A 17414-nucleotide genomic window follows, 5' to 3' on the forward strand; every position below is an offset into this window, starting at 1 on the left:
GTTAAATAAACACTGCTGGATGCACATACCGTCCCATCCCACAGAGTGCCAAAAAGCAACAATGAAGCAGAACTAAAAGCTTTGCCATCCCCCCTCTCAACATCTCCGCCTGAAATACAAAACTGCACCCTACATCTTACCTGCAGAGTCACTTTCCTAACCCATGTTAAGATGTTGGCTGTTTCACTCAAAGTCACCATAACTGTGATCAGTGGTTGTCTTAATTGGACTTTGACTCTTGACCGTTGGCTTGTTAGTGTTTTCTAACCGCCACATCTAAGTGTGTTTAAAACACATGTTATAGCAAAGAAAAGGCAATTGTAGTTGAATATTGCTGGTTGATACATAAACATTGTCAAACATAATCATTTAATGAACAGATTTATTAATATAGCTTTCCCCCCTCATCCGAAGCATCATTTTCCATTAATAATGAAATACTACAGTGTAAGGTCCAGAACTCTCATAGCAGTTTATCATTCTGAAGGATTTTGATAGTTTGCACATAAACATTAACCACTGCACAATGTAGATGCACAGACATCAAGAATCAGAGTATGAATCCCAACAATGGTGACAAAGAAAATGGTAAAAAAAGGTCATTATTTATTCATGCCGCAGTGCATTCTGGGAGTTCTGGATGAGATTTGTAATTTGTTGATACCCAGCATGCATTGCAGCATGAAGCTTTTCGTTTTATTGTCACCATCATTGTGATTCATACTCTGATTCTTGATATCTGTGCATCCACATTGTGGAGCAGCCAATTCTAAGTGTCAGTGTTTCAAAATTCTTCAGAAAGACAAACCGCTAAGAGAGAGCTCAATCTCACACTATAGTATCACATTGTCAGAGAAGGATCCTTCTGATAAGTGTGCAAACAATAAATTAATACACAAGTTTTTACGTGATGATGTTCAGACTTTATTTACTGAACTGACCACCACCAAAGGATCACATGCTGCTATAACAAACATGTTTTGAACACACAAAGTTATAGCAGTCAAAGGACTGAGCAATGCAAGAGGCAAGAGTCAAGTTTAACTAAATCAAACACTGATCACAATAAGGGTGACTTTAAATGAAACAAAATCTAAACCTAAAGTAAGAAAATGACTCTACAAATAAGATGTAAAATGCAATTTTAGATTTCAGACAGAGATGGTGAGAAAGGGGATAACAGCCGTTTTAATTCTGCTTCATTGTTACTTTTTAACACTCTGTAAGATGGGACAATATATACATCCAGCAGTGTTCATTTAACTCAGGGGATTTCTCTATGTGAGGGCTTCCTGGGGGCTAAGTGAGGGCTGCCCATGCAGGGCCAGTGCTAAGGGGCCAACGTTTCGCCAGTGAGCAAACCTGTGCGGGGCCCTTAGGCTATGCCCATACAGGCCCATCGTAAGCTTACTTGCAGGGTGCAGAGTTACATGGATAATAAGTTTAACTTCTAAACAACTGATGTAAATCTGGTTAATAAAGTAAGTCACCATTGCTCCGATTAGTGTTTCCTTTAGTTGGGTACCTGGGTCTTGAAGTTTGGTGTTAGTTTTATTCTGCTAATTGTGGCAGTGTGTTTATAAAACACATCTGTTAAAGCAGAGGAAGATGAGAGAAATGAAGTCTATAACTGTTACTATGTTAATTATTATGAAAGTAAAAATCTTGGGATTCAATGATATCACAAAAAAATAATAACTAATTATAAGTGTTTAATTTATGTTCTGCCAACCCTGTGAGGCTCCCATGAAATCCAACAGTGCTGTGAAAGTCCACATACCCTGAAGAGTTAAATAATGTTTACCCAAATCTAATCTGTGGTGTATGTCAGACACACTGAGACATCAACAATCAGCCTATAAAACACAATCATGGTGACAATCAACTACAAAGCTTCATGCCGCAATGCATGCTGGGTACCAGGATTGTAGAAAACTCATTCATAAATCCCATCATGCATTGCAACATGACAAAAATTTAGCAACTTTCTTACCATTAACTGTCACCATTGTTGAGATTTGTATCAGAAATCATGAAGTCTCTTTTAAGCAAAAAACAACAAACAACAACAACAACAATGACAAAAAACACTAAAGCATTACAGCAGTCTCATTCAATACAGTCTCATTCAATACAATGTCATTTGCATAGAGCTTTTCTATATGCCTGTTTCTTTATAATTAATTTGTGATCAAATGTTTCAATGATTCGTAGAGTAGAATATAATATAACCAATAAAAATAAACTGAGAAGGTCTTTAAGGTTTTCCCCTTACATGAAGCAATGAACAAGTGGTTTTACTAAATCTTTGTTGCTATTGCTAAAAGAGGAGAGTTAGATCAGAGAAGATCAAGGGACAAATGCCTAACTTAAGGAAACACTAATCACAGTAATGGTTACTTCAAATGAACTCATAACAAACACAAACTTAACATTTTGTGATAAATGTCTATTTGACTTGTGAGACATCACGTCAGAAAGAAGATTTGTCTACTAAATCACACGTGTGGATGCTGGAATAGTTGAGCACTTGTATTTTGTTCTGACAGTTGTTTAGAAGTTAAACTTATCCAACTAGAAAATAACTCAGCAAGTTGTCTTTTTATTTTCAAACAGAGATGCTGATAGAGAGGCAAACGTGAAAGCTTTTGGAGGCATACACCCAACAGTATTCATTTATTGCATTTAATAATTTGTCTTTCTTTATTATTTTGGTATTTTCTCCAGGGGGCGAGTCATCAAGGTGAAAATTTTGAGACAGGAAAATGTCCAAGATGTAATTGATTTGAGTGACCGGCAGGTGTTCACCATTAATGTCTTAATCATCACTTCATTATCTCATTTACTTTAACACTGATTCAGAGTTATATTTTTAACACCACTCTTTTTTAACACCGATCTTGGTGTGGATTATATAAACACCAAATAGTGTTGATTTAACACTGATAGAGTTAATTTAACACTGGGGATTTTCCTGTGTATATGCTGGGTTGTTTTAGCCCATTGTCAGGTCAAATGAAAACATTTTCTTGGTTAATTTACACGTACATTTGATTTGAGGTTCAACGAGGTTGTGGATGATTTGTATTTTGAAACTAACACAAGAAATTATTTTATTTTTGGTAAATATTAGTTATAAGGCATTGCAAGTCATATCATGTGTTTTGTTTATTTTTATAGAAATACAGCTGTTCATTATTTTCGACAAGAAGCAATGTACTTTAAGAGGAGGCAAGCCGGACCTATGATGATGTTTTTGGCAAGTGTTGCATGGAAAGTTTCCTATCCATTATAATACTTATCTGACACAATACAACCTATAGGCAAATTATGGTTTAGTTTTTTAGTTATTGCAGTACCTCATAATATTGAGCCGACCTGCCTTCACGTTAGAGCTGTAATCGGGCCTTAAAAGTTAGGCCCGAAATGTCCGGAGCCCGACAGAATGCAGCCCGAACCCGAACGTACATTTAGATTGACAGCTTTTTAAAACCCCGAACCCGTTTACAGCCCGACATTATTTAAATGTGCGCACACACACAGCTTTTGTCGAGAATGAGAAATTTACACAGGTTTTAACATTATTTATTCATGACTTATAAGAAGCATTATTAGTTATTACACGCCACTTGGAAGTTGAAACAAAGAAATAAGTAATCTGTAACATTGTAACATCTCATTCTAAATAGGCTTATGCAATACACCATAAATATGCCAATACAATTATTGGTCACACTTTATTTTACGGTGTCACTGTTACAGTGTAATTATACATTTAAGTACTAAGTAATAATCATTAATAACATGTACTTACTATAGGGTTGGGGTTAGGATTAGGGTTTGGTTTAGGGTTAGTTGCATGTAATTATGCATAATTAACTGTTATTACAATAATAATTACATGTATTATGTGTAACAAAGACACCGTAAAATAAAGTGTTACCCAACTATTATTTCTTAACGAATTAAATTAAGATAATACATTCTGAATTAAGATGGGTATTTGGCAATAACGAAATTAAGAGAAAGGCTCCGCGGGATTTGCGTCGGCACTTCTCTCCATTACTGCCAACATTAGTCTATATCCTCTGTCTAAATTATGTATTTAAGACTCGATTCATATTTAGTTATACATTGAAAAACCTACTCACCAAGATTAGGCTACATGTTTTTGTTGAGGAAAATCATTAAATTCACTGTAAATGAATTCAGCGCGGTCCTGCGCTACTGATGCATCCAGCAGCATTGAACTTGACCGCCCATTTACCTCACAAAGCCGGAGCGCAAGCCCGAGCCCGGCCCGAGCCCGTGTAAAATGTTAGAAATGAAGCCCGAACCCGCCCGTTCGGGCAAAGATCTTCAGCTCTACTTCACGTTAACCAAACTTATGCACTGTAAAAAATCCAATTTTAAAATGTTCATTCAACAAAGAAAATTAAGTAACTTGAACAAAGATTTCTTTGTTGAAGGGTGTCAATTGATTATTTTGTGTTCACTGAATGAAAAAAGCATAATCATTCAGCTAACAAATATTATTTTATTGACTGGACTTAGATATATAAGTTTATGTCCAATTCGTTCACCCAACTTACCAAACTGAGTAATCTGAACAAACAATAAAAAAAAAACAATGGTCGGAATGGTTCCCAGCTTGCATTGCGACATGTTCACTTCTTTGGTTAATATTTACTAAAAAAGATGACTGTTTTAATGTTTTCTGAATTTATTCATGTTGTTATGTTGTTAATGTTAGTTATATGTTGTAGTTAGAGTTATTTTAAAAGAATAATGTTTGTTCATTGTTACCATGATTGAGAAGTGTGTGTTCAGTGTAGAGGACGGCACAGTGGGTTAGCGCGCATCATTGTTGCCTCACAGCAAAAAGGTCTCTGGTTCAATGTTTACTTGAACTGTCAGTTCTTGTTTTAATAGTGGTTTTGTTTTGCATAACAGGCAAGTTCATATGGATTTAAATAAATAAATAATACTTATCAGAGGATTGTGTAACTTATCTGACATGACTTTTTTTTTTCTTTTTGGCCAACAAGAAAATTTAATTAATACATTTTATTTCAATTTGGCCTAACAAGCTATGTTTAATCAAGAGACAATATTTAATTGACAGAACACTCTATTTTAAGTTCAGTCTACATGCTGGGATAGTCAGCAAAACACAAAAAAGTTTGTTTCCCCAACTTAAATTGGGCCAACTAACAATTTGAGGTGCAACGGGTCACTAGAATTTTTTATGTTGGAGAGGCATATTTTTTTTACAGTGTGTTAAATGATCTCTCACAGAGTTGATTTCAACACTTTTTTGTAGACTTTATATAGCTCCACACTTATCAGAGTTAAATGAACACTTTCAAGACAGTTACAGTTTTAACACTATAGGCCACAGTTTCTTTGTCTCACAAAAGTGTTAATGGGTTACATCGTGAGATTTTTAAGTTGTAATATAAGTCTTTGGTTTACCCAGAGTGCATACATGAAGTTTTAGCTCTAAATGCAAACCTAATTTATTACAGCATGTTGAAATTACCACTTCATACAGAGCAAAACCACCACTGTTACATGTACACTGCTGATGTTTACATGAGTACCATCAGACCTGGTTATACCCATACAGTGTAAATTTAACACAGGCAATTTTGCTGTGTATATGAAAGCAAAAATGTCCCATTTTAGGTGTTTCCTTTATAATGCAAATGAGGTAATGAAATGCAAACACAGATCGCAGTGATAGTGACTTTAAATGAAACAGCCATCAAACTCTACAAATACGATATAAAATGCAATTTTAGGTTTCAAACAGAAATGGTAATGGATAGGATAATGTCACAGATTGCATTACAGGAGCATTTACATTTTTTAACGATTTTACGGAAGAGTGAAATGTGTTTGCAGGTTGCAGTTACATCTCTGAGTTGGGTTAAAACTTGGATGATTAACTCAATCAATTAACTTCAACTCTGAACATCAATTTACTCTAAATATGTTTTATTTACTCTTTAGGTTTTAAATTCTAGTCAAAAGTGTTTAACATTGAAATTTTAACTTTCCAATTTCTGCTGTGTACCATCACACTACTGAGACATAAATACACACAAAACTGACCTGACAGACAAATCCAGATGCACACAGCATAGACGAACTTCATTTTTGATGTGTAAATCTTCCAGCAAGACCAGTACATCAGTAATTAATGCTAGCTTGAACTGTGTTTTTTTACTCACAGAAACCGCATAAAAGTAATCGCTTGCAAAACGTCCTTTTTCTTGTGTGAAGACACAATTTTTTTTTTTTACACATTTAAAGAGCCACACAGATCCAAAATCGAAACTAACCTTTATTGCAGTGTGTCGTGTAGCTGTTCATCAATGTAAACAACGTGTAAAATAGTTGAACCAAAAAGTGCACGATTAATAAAGTTATCGGCTTCTAAAGCAGGGAGTCGACTCTGAATCGCTGAAACGAGTCGTTATAGGGAGTGAGTCTTCTTCCTGATATTATTCACGTCACACGAACTTATCCACGTCACATGAGATACTAATCTCCGCCTACAGCCTTGCCTGCGGGAGAAACGAAAACTATGACCCGCTCACAGCTAGCTAGTGTGTGAGTGTAAACATCAGCTCATGCTGTTTTCAGCTTTTGCAAAGGAGACTTTTTCAAGGAGGGATATTCTAAACGTTTCTGGCTGTGAAGAATCAGTGCTTAAAATTAATTTTTAATGGAGGGATTTAGACGTCAGAGAGTCACGTTAGCAAACGGCTAACGCATGCTTATTTACGGTTTTGCTATGACCCGGTTAGTTTAGATAAATGCTTAAATGAGTGTAAAATTGTTAGTTTCAATCGTCGTTTGTATTGTTTGGATTAATGATGAATGATGTTGTGTGTTTAAACTGTTAATTTACTGTCAGAGAGTCACGTTAGCAAACGGCTAATGCATGCTTATTTACGGTTTTGCTATGACCCGGTTAGTTTAGATAAATGCTTAAATGAGTGTAAAATGTTAGTTTCAATCGTCGTTTGTATTGCTTGTGTAACGGGTGTGTTTTGGGAACTACAAATCCCATCAGCCTTAGTGCTATAAAAGGAAGTGGTATGATTCGTTCTTTCACTTCCTCCTTTGGTCCTTCCGCTAATCCATGAAAGGTAGCTACGACAAAGCTAAGAAAACACAGCGCGATGTATTGCGTAATGGCAATAGACCAGCAGGAGTAAAGATCGTTTGTCTGCAGTTGTATATCAAACACTAGTGATATTAGTGTCAAACATATGAGGCATCGTTTGGCAGGTAGTGATTTTATTGTTTGAATAAAATGAATCACATGTATTTTATTGTATTTTTTATTTATATTTTGTTTGTTGTTTTTAGTATTAAGGACTTGCTGGTTGCCTGAATATCACTAAAACAAGATAAAGGATGGTAGAGGTATTGTTTATTTTATTATTTTTAAAGGGTTTATAAAGTTTTAATTGTTTTATGACTATTGATATGAAGGTTGAATGTAAATCTGGGCTTCTGTTTTATTTATTTAGTAATGGATTGTGTTTTCCCTTGCAGGGATGCACGGTTACCGTTTATTTGATATTTAATTTTCCTTTTGAAGTGTTGTTTCTTTAAGTTGACCATATAAGAACTAAGGTCACAATCAGAGAACAAACGGAAAGATTTCTAGTTCATTTAAAGCGTTTATGTACTTCAGTTGCAGTACCCACTGTTGCTAATATTGTTTTTTTTGTTTTCTTTTGTAGATTTCATTTTGACCCATCGGTGGCTGCGGGGTTGCCTTCACTGGTGGATGATGGTGTGGTGGTTTGGTCACTCTTATGTCTTTTTTCTTTAGGTCTGCAGTGTGATTTGCTGTGAGTGGATTGCAGTGCGAGCACATTTGTCTAACACATTATCTTCACACGAATAGGTAACCTGTGGCCATCCGGGGGTCGCCTTTTGTTTTATTTTGGTTTAATTCTTTTGATTTCTTTGTGGGTATCTGCATTGGAGATTTACGTTACATCCTTATGTCTCTATTTGTTCGAATAAAACTGTTTTTTTTGAGTTAAAACTTCACCACTGCCTTGTGCCTGGTCATTTACCACCTTTTATGGGGTACCTGTAGGTTACAATTGGCGTAGTCGGCAAACATCTCTGTTGGCGAAGGTGGTTGTGAAGTTTTGTTAGTTTTTTTAAAAATAAACGGTAATCGTGCATGAGGTTGATCATCAGACTCTGCATCATTGGACTTCACTTCGTGGGACCTCTATCACCTTTTTTTTTTCCCTGAACTTTGTCAAATTTGTCAACAGAGATGGAACAAGAACTATTAGACTTGCGGGAGCAGATACGGCAGCTGCAGGCTCAAAATGAGCAGCTGACGAGAGAGAATCCCCCCTCCAGTAGCAATGCTTCTAACCAACGGCCCCCTTCTATGACTAATGCTAATTCTTCATCTCCAGTGTCTTTGAGTAGGGTATTTTATGTTCCACGAGAAAGGAAATGCCCACGGTTTTATGGGAATATGGACTCCACATTAAGCGTTGAGGACTGGACTGAAGAGGCCAAGGTGTGTATTGAGGGCAGGGGTTGGTCTGATAAAGAGAAGGTTGTGTTTTTGCTTGATCATCTGGGGGGGGAAGCTAGAATGGAGATAAAACTCCGTCCACAAGCTACTAGGGAAACTCCAGAATCTGTTTTTGATATTTTAAGAGACTTGTATGGGGGGAAACAGACATTTGTACAACTACAACAGAGGTTTTTTGAACGAAAACAGAAAGAGGGTGAATCATTGACTGAATTTTCCCATGCTTTAATGTCTTTAATGGACTTGATTCTTTGTGGTAATCCAGAAAGTGTTCCGAACTCTGATAGGGTTCTTCGTGATCAGTTTATGGAACATGTTTGAGATGTGATGCTGAAACGTGAATTAAAACGATTAGTACGGGAGAAGCCATCTTCTACTCTACTGGAGGTTCGAAGTGAAGCTCTTAGGTGGGTGGAAGAGGGAAACGGGGAAATGGCTGCTTCACGTGTTCAGCCATGGTGCAATTTGACTCAAGGCCGAGTAGTTGAGCATGAGCCTAAAGTTAAATTTCATGAGTCTACAGAGTTAAAAGAGGTTAAAGAGATGTTGAGGCAGCAACAGATACAAATAACTGAACTTACCCAACGTTTTGATAGTTTAATGTCTCAAAAGAATGAGTTCTCTGTTACCTCAACTAGACAAAATAGTTCACGACGATGTCTTCGTTGTAATAAGGTTGGGCATATAGCTAGACATTGTCGACAACCTTGGCCTATAGAGTCGAACCCTAGAACACCCCAAGTAAATGTAAATGAAACTTCAGTGGAGGAGCATGATAGTGTGGCATCCCCTACAGTTCTGAGTCAAACTGTTAATAATAGTGAAGTTTCACAGTCACCCGTCTGCCCTACTATTTTACAACGTCTTGTGGGCAAATGTCCCATTGTAACTGTGCATATGGGTGGGGTTGAGATTTCTTGTTTATTAGATACAGGGTCAATGGTTACTACTGTAACAGAGTCATTTTTTGAGAAGCATTTTCAACAATTGGGAGTAGATGTACTGAAAAAATGTAGTTGGCTCCAATTAAAAGCAGCTAATGGTCTTGAAATACCATATGTGGGATACTTTGAAGTGGACGTGACCGTATTGGGGCAAACTCTTCCTAGACAGGTATTTTGGTTGTGAAAGATCCTGTTGATGCTGGGTTTCATCAGCGGAAAGAGCTGACCCCAGGTCTTTTAGGTATGAATGTGATTGGTCAATGTTATAATGATCTATTTGAAAAATATGGCACAGCACTATTCTCAGTCCCACAGGTCAGGCAGGCAGAGATAGGCTGGAAAGATGCCTTGTCTCAGTGTCAGCGAGCAGATGATGCCCCTTTTCCTGGATTTATTGGTTACGTGAGAGTGCAGTCCCTCCATCCGGTTCAGATTCCAGCTGGGACCATGAGGTTAGTACCTGCATTGTGCCCTAAGAGTATAAAAAGTTGTACCACCTTTGTTTTAGAACCTTTAGGTCCCAGTGATGGGGGGTTGCCTCCTGGGGTGTTAATATCACCGGCCTTAGTTCAAGGTACACAAGGTATAGTTCAGATACCAGTGGTCAATGTTGGTACAGAAGCTTTATATTTGCCACCAAGAATAAGATTGGGTAGTTTGGCTAGTGCAGAGGTAGTTATTAAATCAGAACAGGACATTGTGTTCAAAGCAGATTTACAATCTGACCCTAATACAGTGATTGTACAATGTCAAGCCATTACCATAAATTCAAGCATTGATGTTCAAGGGCTAAAATTGCAGGGGCTGTCAGGGACTGAGGAGGAGGCAGTTGGGAGATTATTAACAAGATTCTGATGTTTTTTCTAAGCATGATGGTGATTTGGGGTGTACAAATTTAATTGATCATCAAATCCCACTAGTGGATGATACACCAGTACGTCAGCGATATCGTAGAATTCCTCCCAGCCAGTTTGAGGCCGCAAAGGCACACATTAGGCAGTTGTTGGACAGTCAAGTCATTAGGGAGAGTTGTAGCCCATATGCGTCACCCATTGTGTTGGTGAAGAAGAAGGATGGCTCACTGAGGATGTGTGTTGATTATCGCCAGCTCAATTCTAGGACTCGCAAGGATGCCTACCCCTTACCAAGGATAGAGGAGTCGCTTGATGCCTTGACTGGAGCAAAGTGGTTTTCGACATTAGATCTGGCAAGTGGATATAACCAGGTGCCAGTAGCTGAAACTGATCGTTTTAAGACTGCCTTTTGCACCCCATTTGGCCTTTTTGAATTTAATAGGATGCCCTTTGGATTATGTAATGCCCCAAGTACTTTTCAAAGGCTAATGGAGAGAATTTTTGGCGACCAGAGTTTTCAGTCTTTATTGCTGTACTTGGATGATGTGATTGTTTTTTCAGCAACTGTCGAGCAACATCTTCAGCGACTTGAGTTGGTGCTAGAACGACTGCGACAACAGAATTTAAAGATAAAGCTGAGTAAGTGCCATTTCTTTCAGCCAGAGGTCCGTTATTTGGGGCATGTGGTCTCGTCTACGGGCGTCAGTACAGATCCGGAAAAGACATCTGCGGTAGCTAAATGGGTTTGCCCGAAAAATCTCCAAGAACTTCGATCCTTTTTCGGCTTTGCAAGCTATTATCGACGGTTTGTGAAGAATTTTTCTTGTATTGCTGGACCCTTGAATACGTTGGTGGCAGAAGTGATCAGGGGAAAGAAAACCAAGCGGCCAAAGATTGATCTAGGGACTAAATGGACTGAGTCATGTGAAAATGCATTTCAAACTCTTAAAGCAGCTTTAATCAATGCCCCAGTGCTAGCTTATGCTGATTTTAGTAAGTCCTTTATCCTGGATATTGATGCAAGTCACCAAGGTCTAGGAGCAGTTCTATCGCAGGAAGAGGGAGGCAAGTACAGGCCAGTTGCATTTGCCAGCCGAGGTTTGCGACCCTCAGAACGTAACATGCAGAATTACAGCTCCATGAAACTGGAATTTTTGGCTCTAAAGTGGGCTGTTACTGAAAAATTCAGAGAGTATCTACTTGGTCAGAAATGCCTGGTGTATACAGACAATAACCCACTCAGTCATCTGCGCAGCGCAAAATTGGGGGCGTTGGAACAACGATGGGCTAACCAGCTTGCGGATTTTGATTTGGAAATTAAGTATAAGCCTGGACGGTCCAATGTGAATGCTGATGCTCTGTCTAGAAAAACTGCTGCACCTGTAGCCGAACTGGCAATGACTACTGTAATACCAAGAGAGTTATATCAATGTGCTCAGAACTGTCAACATGTTGCAAGTGAAACCATTTCTGTTTTCCCCGAACAACCGAGAGAAGATCTTAGCAAGCTACAAGAATCTGATGCAGTTATTGGACGATTTCTTGTTTATTGGGATCGGCAAAGACCACCAGATGCACAGGAGAGGGCGTCAGAGCCATCGGAAGTACTTGAATTAGTACGGCAGTGGGGAAAGCTGATTAAGATAGAGGCAGTGTTATATCGCCGTTTTTTCCCACAAGATGAACATCGAGAAATCCGTCAAGTTGTATTGCCAGCCGCCCTCAGAGAAAGGGTCCTTATAAGTTTGCATGATGATCACGGCCATCAAGGGATTGAAAGAACAACAAGCTTAGTGAGAACTCGATGTTATTGGCCTGGTATGTTCAAGTTCATTGAGGAATGGTGTAAGAGATGCCAACGTTGCACCTTAGCGAAAGTGGTACGACCAAAAGTACGTAGTTTTATGGGGCACTTGACGGCGGAGAGGCCATTGGATATACTGGCTATTGATTTCACCTTGCTGGAACCTGCATCAAATGGACTTGAAAATGTACTGGTCATGACGGACGTGTTTTCAAAATTCACGCAAGCCATTCCGACAAGGGATCAAACAGCATCAACAGTGGCACGGGTCTTGGTAGAACGTTGGTTCTACTTATTTGGAGTACCACGACAAATCCACTCAGATCAGGGGCGGTGCTTTGAAAGTAGACTGATTCAAGAGTTATGTAGGCTGTATGGCATTTCAAAAACTCGTACAACACCTTATAGACCACAAGGAAATGGGCAATGTGAACGCTTTAATAGAACAATGCATGATTTGCTGCGTACTTTGCCCCCGGAAGAAAAATGCCATTGGCCAGACCATCTTGCCCAGGTAGTATACGCTTATAATACCACGGAGCATCAAGTTACTGGACGCAGTCCTTATGTACTTATGTTTGGACAGGAACCACATCTACCTCTTGACATTATATTAGGATTGGATAGTTTTTTTATTTTATTTTTATTTAACCTTTATTTTACCAGATGAATCTCGTTGAGATGTAAAACCTCTTTTTCAAGAGAGACCTGGCCAAAATGGCAGCATAAATACAGAACAAAGTTACAACAATACACATACAAAACAAAATAAAATACGCACACAGCAAATACTAGACAAAATCCTCATAAATATATAAACAGTTAACATTGGACTACTTAAAAAATACAAGTTAATTGTACAATACGTTTAAACAACAAATTAATTTAAAAACACTGACAACTGTTTATGGCATCATTTTCAAAAACTTGCAAATGTCGTTTAAATTCATCAAGAGAAATCAATGATTGTAATTGCAAATCAGACTGTAACATATTCCAAGTGGCTGGGGCTGCGTAACTAAAAGCCTTTTTTCCCAGCTCTGTACGGACCATTGGAACAGATAATAAATACAAATTACTGGAGCGTAAATTATAAGAGCTGATATTACATGTCATATAAGAACAAAGATACGACGGTAGCATATTCAACAAAGACTTATAAATGAAAATAAGCCAATGTATATGCCTCCTCACTGACAATGCAGGCCAGTTTGTCAATTTGTACAAAGTACAATGATGTGTTATTGCCTTACATCCTGTCACAAATCTCAAGGCACTATGGTAAACAGTATCCAACAAGGACAAACTACGATCAGACGCCATTCTGTATAACAAATCACCATAATCAAGTGCAGTGAGAAAAGTAGCTGCAATCAATCTCCTCCTGGTTTTCCAAGAAAAACAGGCTTTATTTCTGAAATAAAAACCTATTTTTAACTACCCAGAGTGAAGTGGATTGGGTAGTGGACCACAAAAATAATCTGGAACGGATGTTTAATAAGGCTCGAGCCCGCCTAAAGTCTGCCGCAGAGCATCGTGCCCGATTGAATGATTCTAAGGTGTCCCATGAAAAATTACAAGAAGGCCAGGTGGTGTATCAGAGAGCTCATAACATAAAAAGGCAGGAATAAGATCCAGGATGCCTGGGATGCTACTCCCTATGAAGTGGTCCGATGCCCAGATGAACACGGAGCAGTCTACTCCATTGTTCCGTTGGAAGGAGGTGGTAATCTTCGACATATTCACCGTTGTGAATTGCGACCAGCTTATATTTCATTGGATGATCCTGGACTCTTGAATTTAGGGGACCGTCATGAAATCTTTGGAGACAGAGATGAGGAGAATGTCATTGTGGCCCTAGCACCTGAGGATGTCATTACTCAAGATAAAGTTAATATGCCTCAACCTCTGTTAGATGATGCATATCAAGATGTTTCTAAAGACCATCAGCCCCCACAACAACTGGAAGTGGTAGTAAGACGAACCAAGAGGCCGACAGCTGGGTCCCACTCAAATCCACATCGTCTCCCTCGGCCAGTATGTGCTAATGAAGTCCAGCTAAGTGATCAGCTTGCTCTTCCTATGATAAGACTGTCTAACAATGGGCCTAATGTAATGTTCCGTCCTTGGTTGTAGTGTGCTAAAGTAATCGACGGGACGTCGATTTAAATCTAGGGGGTAGATTGTAACGGGTGTGTTTTGGGAACTACAAATCCCATCAGCCTTAGTGCTATAAAAGGAAGTGGTATGATTCGTTCTTTCACTTCCTCCTTTGGTCCTTCCGCTAATCCATGAAAGGTAGCTACGACAAAGCTAAGAAAACACAGCGCGATGTATTGCGTAATGGCAATAGACCAGCAGGAGTAAAGATCGTTTGTCTGCAGTTGTATATCAAACACTAGTGATATTAGTGTTAAACATATGAGGCATCGTTTGGCAGGTAGTGATTTTATTGTTTGAATAAAATGAATCACATATTGTATTTTTTATTTATATTTTGTTTGTTGTTTTTAGTATTAAGGACTTGCTGGTTGCCTGAATATCACTAAAACAAGATAAAGGATGGTAGAGGTATTGTTTATTTTATTATTTTTAAAGGGTTTATAAAGTTTTAATTGTTTTATGACTATTGATATGAAGGTTGAATGTAAATCTGGGCTTCTCTGTTTTATTTATTTAGTAATGGATTGTGTTTTCCCTTGCAGGGATGCACGGTTACCGTTTATTTGATATTTAATTTTCCTTTTGAAGTGTTGTTTCTTTAAGTTGACCATATAAGAACTAAGGCCACAATCAGAGAACAAACAGAAAGATTTCTAGTTCATTTAAAACGTTTATGTACTTCAGTTGCAGTACCCACTGTTGCTAATATTGTTTTTTTTGTTTTCCTTTGTAGATTTCATTTTGACCCATCGGTGGCTGCGGGGTTGCCTTCACTGGTGGATGATGGTGTGGTGGTTTGGTCACTCTTATGTCTTTTTTCTTTAGGTCTGCAGTGTGATTTGCTGTGAGTGGATTGCAGTGCGAGCACATTTGTCTAACACATTATCTTCACACGAATAGGTAACCTGTGGCCATCCGGGGGTCGCCTTTTGTTTTATTTTGGTTTAATTCTTTTGATTTCTTTGTGGGTATCTGCATTGGAGATTTACGTTACATCCTTATGTCTCTATTTGTTTGAATAAAACTGTTTTCTTGAGTTAAAACTTCACCACTGCCTTGTGCCTGGTCATTTACCACCTTTTATGGGGTACCTGTAGGTTACACTTGGATTAATGATGAATGATGTGTATTGATGTTGACAATGTCTTCTCAGTAAATCATGTTAGCACGAGGTCAATACATGTTGCACTGTTGTTGGTCTGTGCCACCACTGGTCTGTGAGACTGATCTGTGCATTGTGTGCAAAGACACTCTGTCAGTTGACCAATCAGAGCAGAGTAGGCTACTGAAAGGTGGGGTTTAGGCAGGCTGAGTCGTTGAATGGCTTCACACGAATCGTTTGGGGATCTCTGAGAAATGGGGTAATTTTAAATTTATATTTTGAGAAAATTACAGTGTTTTTTGACCTTGCATGCATTTAAACCTGTTGTCCGGGACTTATAAATAGTGATAGGATGCTTAAAATTGTCATCTTACTGGCTCTTTAAAGTCAGTGTTCGTGCTTCCTGATGTAATGGTTAAGAATTAGATTTGAAATGAGCAGTCTGATCTGAGATCAGTGTGATATAAACACTCATCATTGTGTCAGCAAGGAACAGATGAGCACAAAGATAAGATTGCAAACATGACAGCAGAAATAAATAGTTTAGAACCAAAACTAAACATTGAAGGTGACATTTTAGCCTGGCTCCGCCCTCCTATGTGCTTCCACTTAATTTTCATTTCGCTTCAGTACAACGTCTGGGACTGCTCTGTAGAGTTTCGTTTTCTCCTGCAAAAACCTGCAGGACCAATCAGCGAACAGATGGGGGTGGCTAAGAACGATGACGTTGAGGTTGTGCATCAGTCAGAGGCGGACAATTCATGTGCCATGAGTAAAAGTCCTCTCAGGTATTTTGTTCCAATCATCTGGATTTGCTAATTAGCACAGTTTTCAGCAGGAGGTGAGCTCCTGACTCGTTGGTGTTTTAAGCCCTCAATGAAGCCTTCAAGGCAGCGCTGCCTGGAAGGCACTCCACGTGCCCCGAGCGTTTCAGCCAATCACAGCACTGGTGCTAGATATCGAGCCTTGATATGGTATGGAAGAGGGTGATTTAGCAAGCGTGATGCTCTAAACCGCTGTTCATTGCACCTTTATGAGCCACAATACAGCAAAAAGCTCAGGCAGATGGAGGAACAGAAGTGTAAAGAAAGGACTAGTAGTGCCTGTACTCTCGCTGTGTGCTTTCTGTATAACAGATCAGGATATGAATGTTTGTTTGGTGAATGTTTCTGGGCACTTAGCGCATGTTTATTTCAAAGACATGTTTCCGCTTACGAGCACAAGAGCTAATAAGGCAGCGTGTCTGTGGAGATATTGTGCGGTGGAGGCGTTTATGTGCAGAATGCAGGATAAACGGACGTCTGACTAAAGTGAGTGTTTCTATTTTCTTTGTTATACTAACGTGGCATTTATATAAACAATAGCATATCTGAGCAGTGTTTTATGTAAGCAATAAGGTACGAGAGGCTGTGCTGTATCGTGAATAAGTAACTCCGCTTCGCGTCGTGCCTAACAACGCCCTTCAGCCGTTACTTATTCACGATACAGCACTTGCCTCGAGTACCTTATTGCTTTTATAAAACGGTTACCACACAATATTAAAGTAAAAAAAAATATTAGTGCAACTTTCATGAAGTTAAATCAATAAAAGCATTCCTTCCGCTAGAAAAAATAGTCCCTGACTGCGAACAACAACATGAAAGCTCAAATAAAAACAACAAACGGTTCTCAGACTTTGTCTCATTATATATTTATGTGTTGCTAAGGGTGTTGCTAAGTGAATAAATTATAATGAAAAATAAATTAAATAGCTAAAGTAAATCGTAAATGAAAGTGCATCTGTCAATCATTGAATGTTCAAAATATTATGAATCTTTATTTTAAAAAAATACACATTGGTTGGCCTATTCATGAGCATACATCGTGTTTAGGGGAATAGGGCATTATTAATATGCCATGTACACTGCAAAAAATGATTTTCAAGAAAAAAATGTCTTGGTATTTTTGTATGGTTTTC

General features: G+C 38.5%; 2 protein-coding genes and 1 long non-coding RNA gene across 6 annotated transcripts in view; 1 reads left to right on the plus strand and 2 right to left on the minus strand.

Annotated features, from left to right (window-relative positions):
* Nucleotides 1-200, minus strand: part of LOC129445246 (adhesion G protein-coupled receptor E3-like) — a 44244-nt gene extending 44044 nt beyond the window's left edge. The window contains exon 1 of the mRNA XM_073860076.1: nucleotides 141-200. Within this exon, the coding sequence (XP_073716177.1) occupies nucleotides 141-200 (60 nt within the window). The remainder of the gene's footprint in view (nucleotides 1-140) is intronic.
* Nucleotides 1-17414, minus strand: part of LOC129443899 (adhesion G protein-coupled receptor E3-like) — a 137286-nt gene that overhangs the window by 94767 nt on the left and 25105 nt on the right. The window lies entirely within an intron of this gene.
* Nucleotides 7053-15403, plus strand: LOC129452361 (uncharacterized). Of its 2 annotated transcripts, XR_012363583.1 has the most exons (6): nucleotides 7053-7302; nucleotides 7384-7440; nucleotides 7764-8572; nucleotides 9842-9986; nucleotides 14707-14763; nucleotides 15089-15403. It is a non-coding gene; the product is annotated as an uncharacterized lncRNA (long non-coding RNA). The 2 variants fall into 2 exon arrangements; XR_012363589.1 differs by lacking the exon at nucleotides 9842-9986.

Source organism: Misgurnus anguillicaudatus, chromosome 3 (genome assembly GCF_027580225.2).
Source record: "Misgurnus anguillicaudatus chromosome 3, ASM2758022v2, whole genome shotgun sequence".
NCBI lineage: Eukaryota > Metazoa > Chordata > Actinopteri > Cypriniformes > Cobitidae > Misgurnus > Misgurnus anguillicaudatus.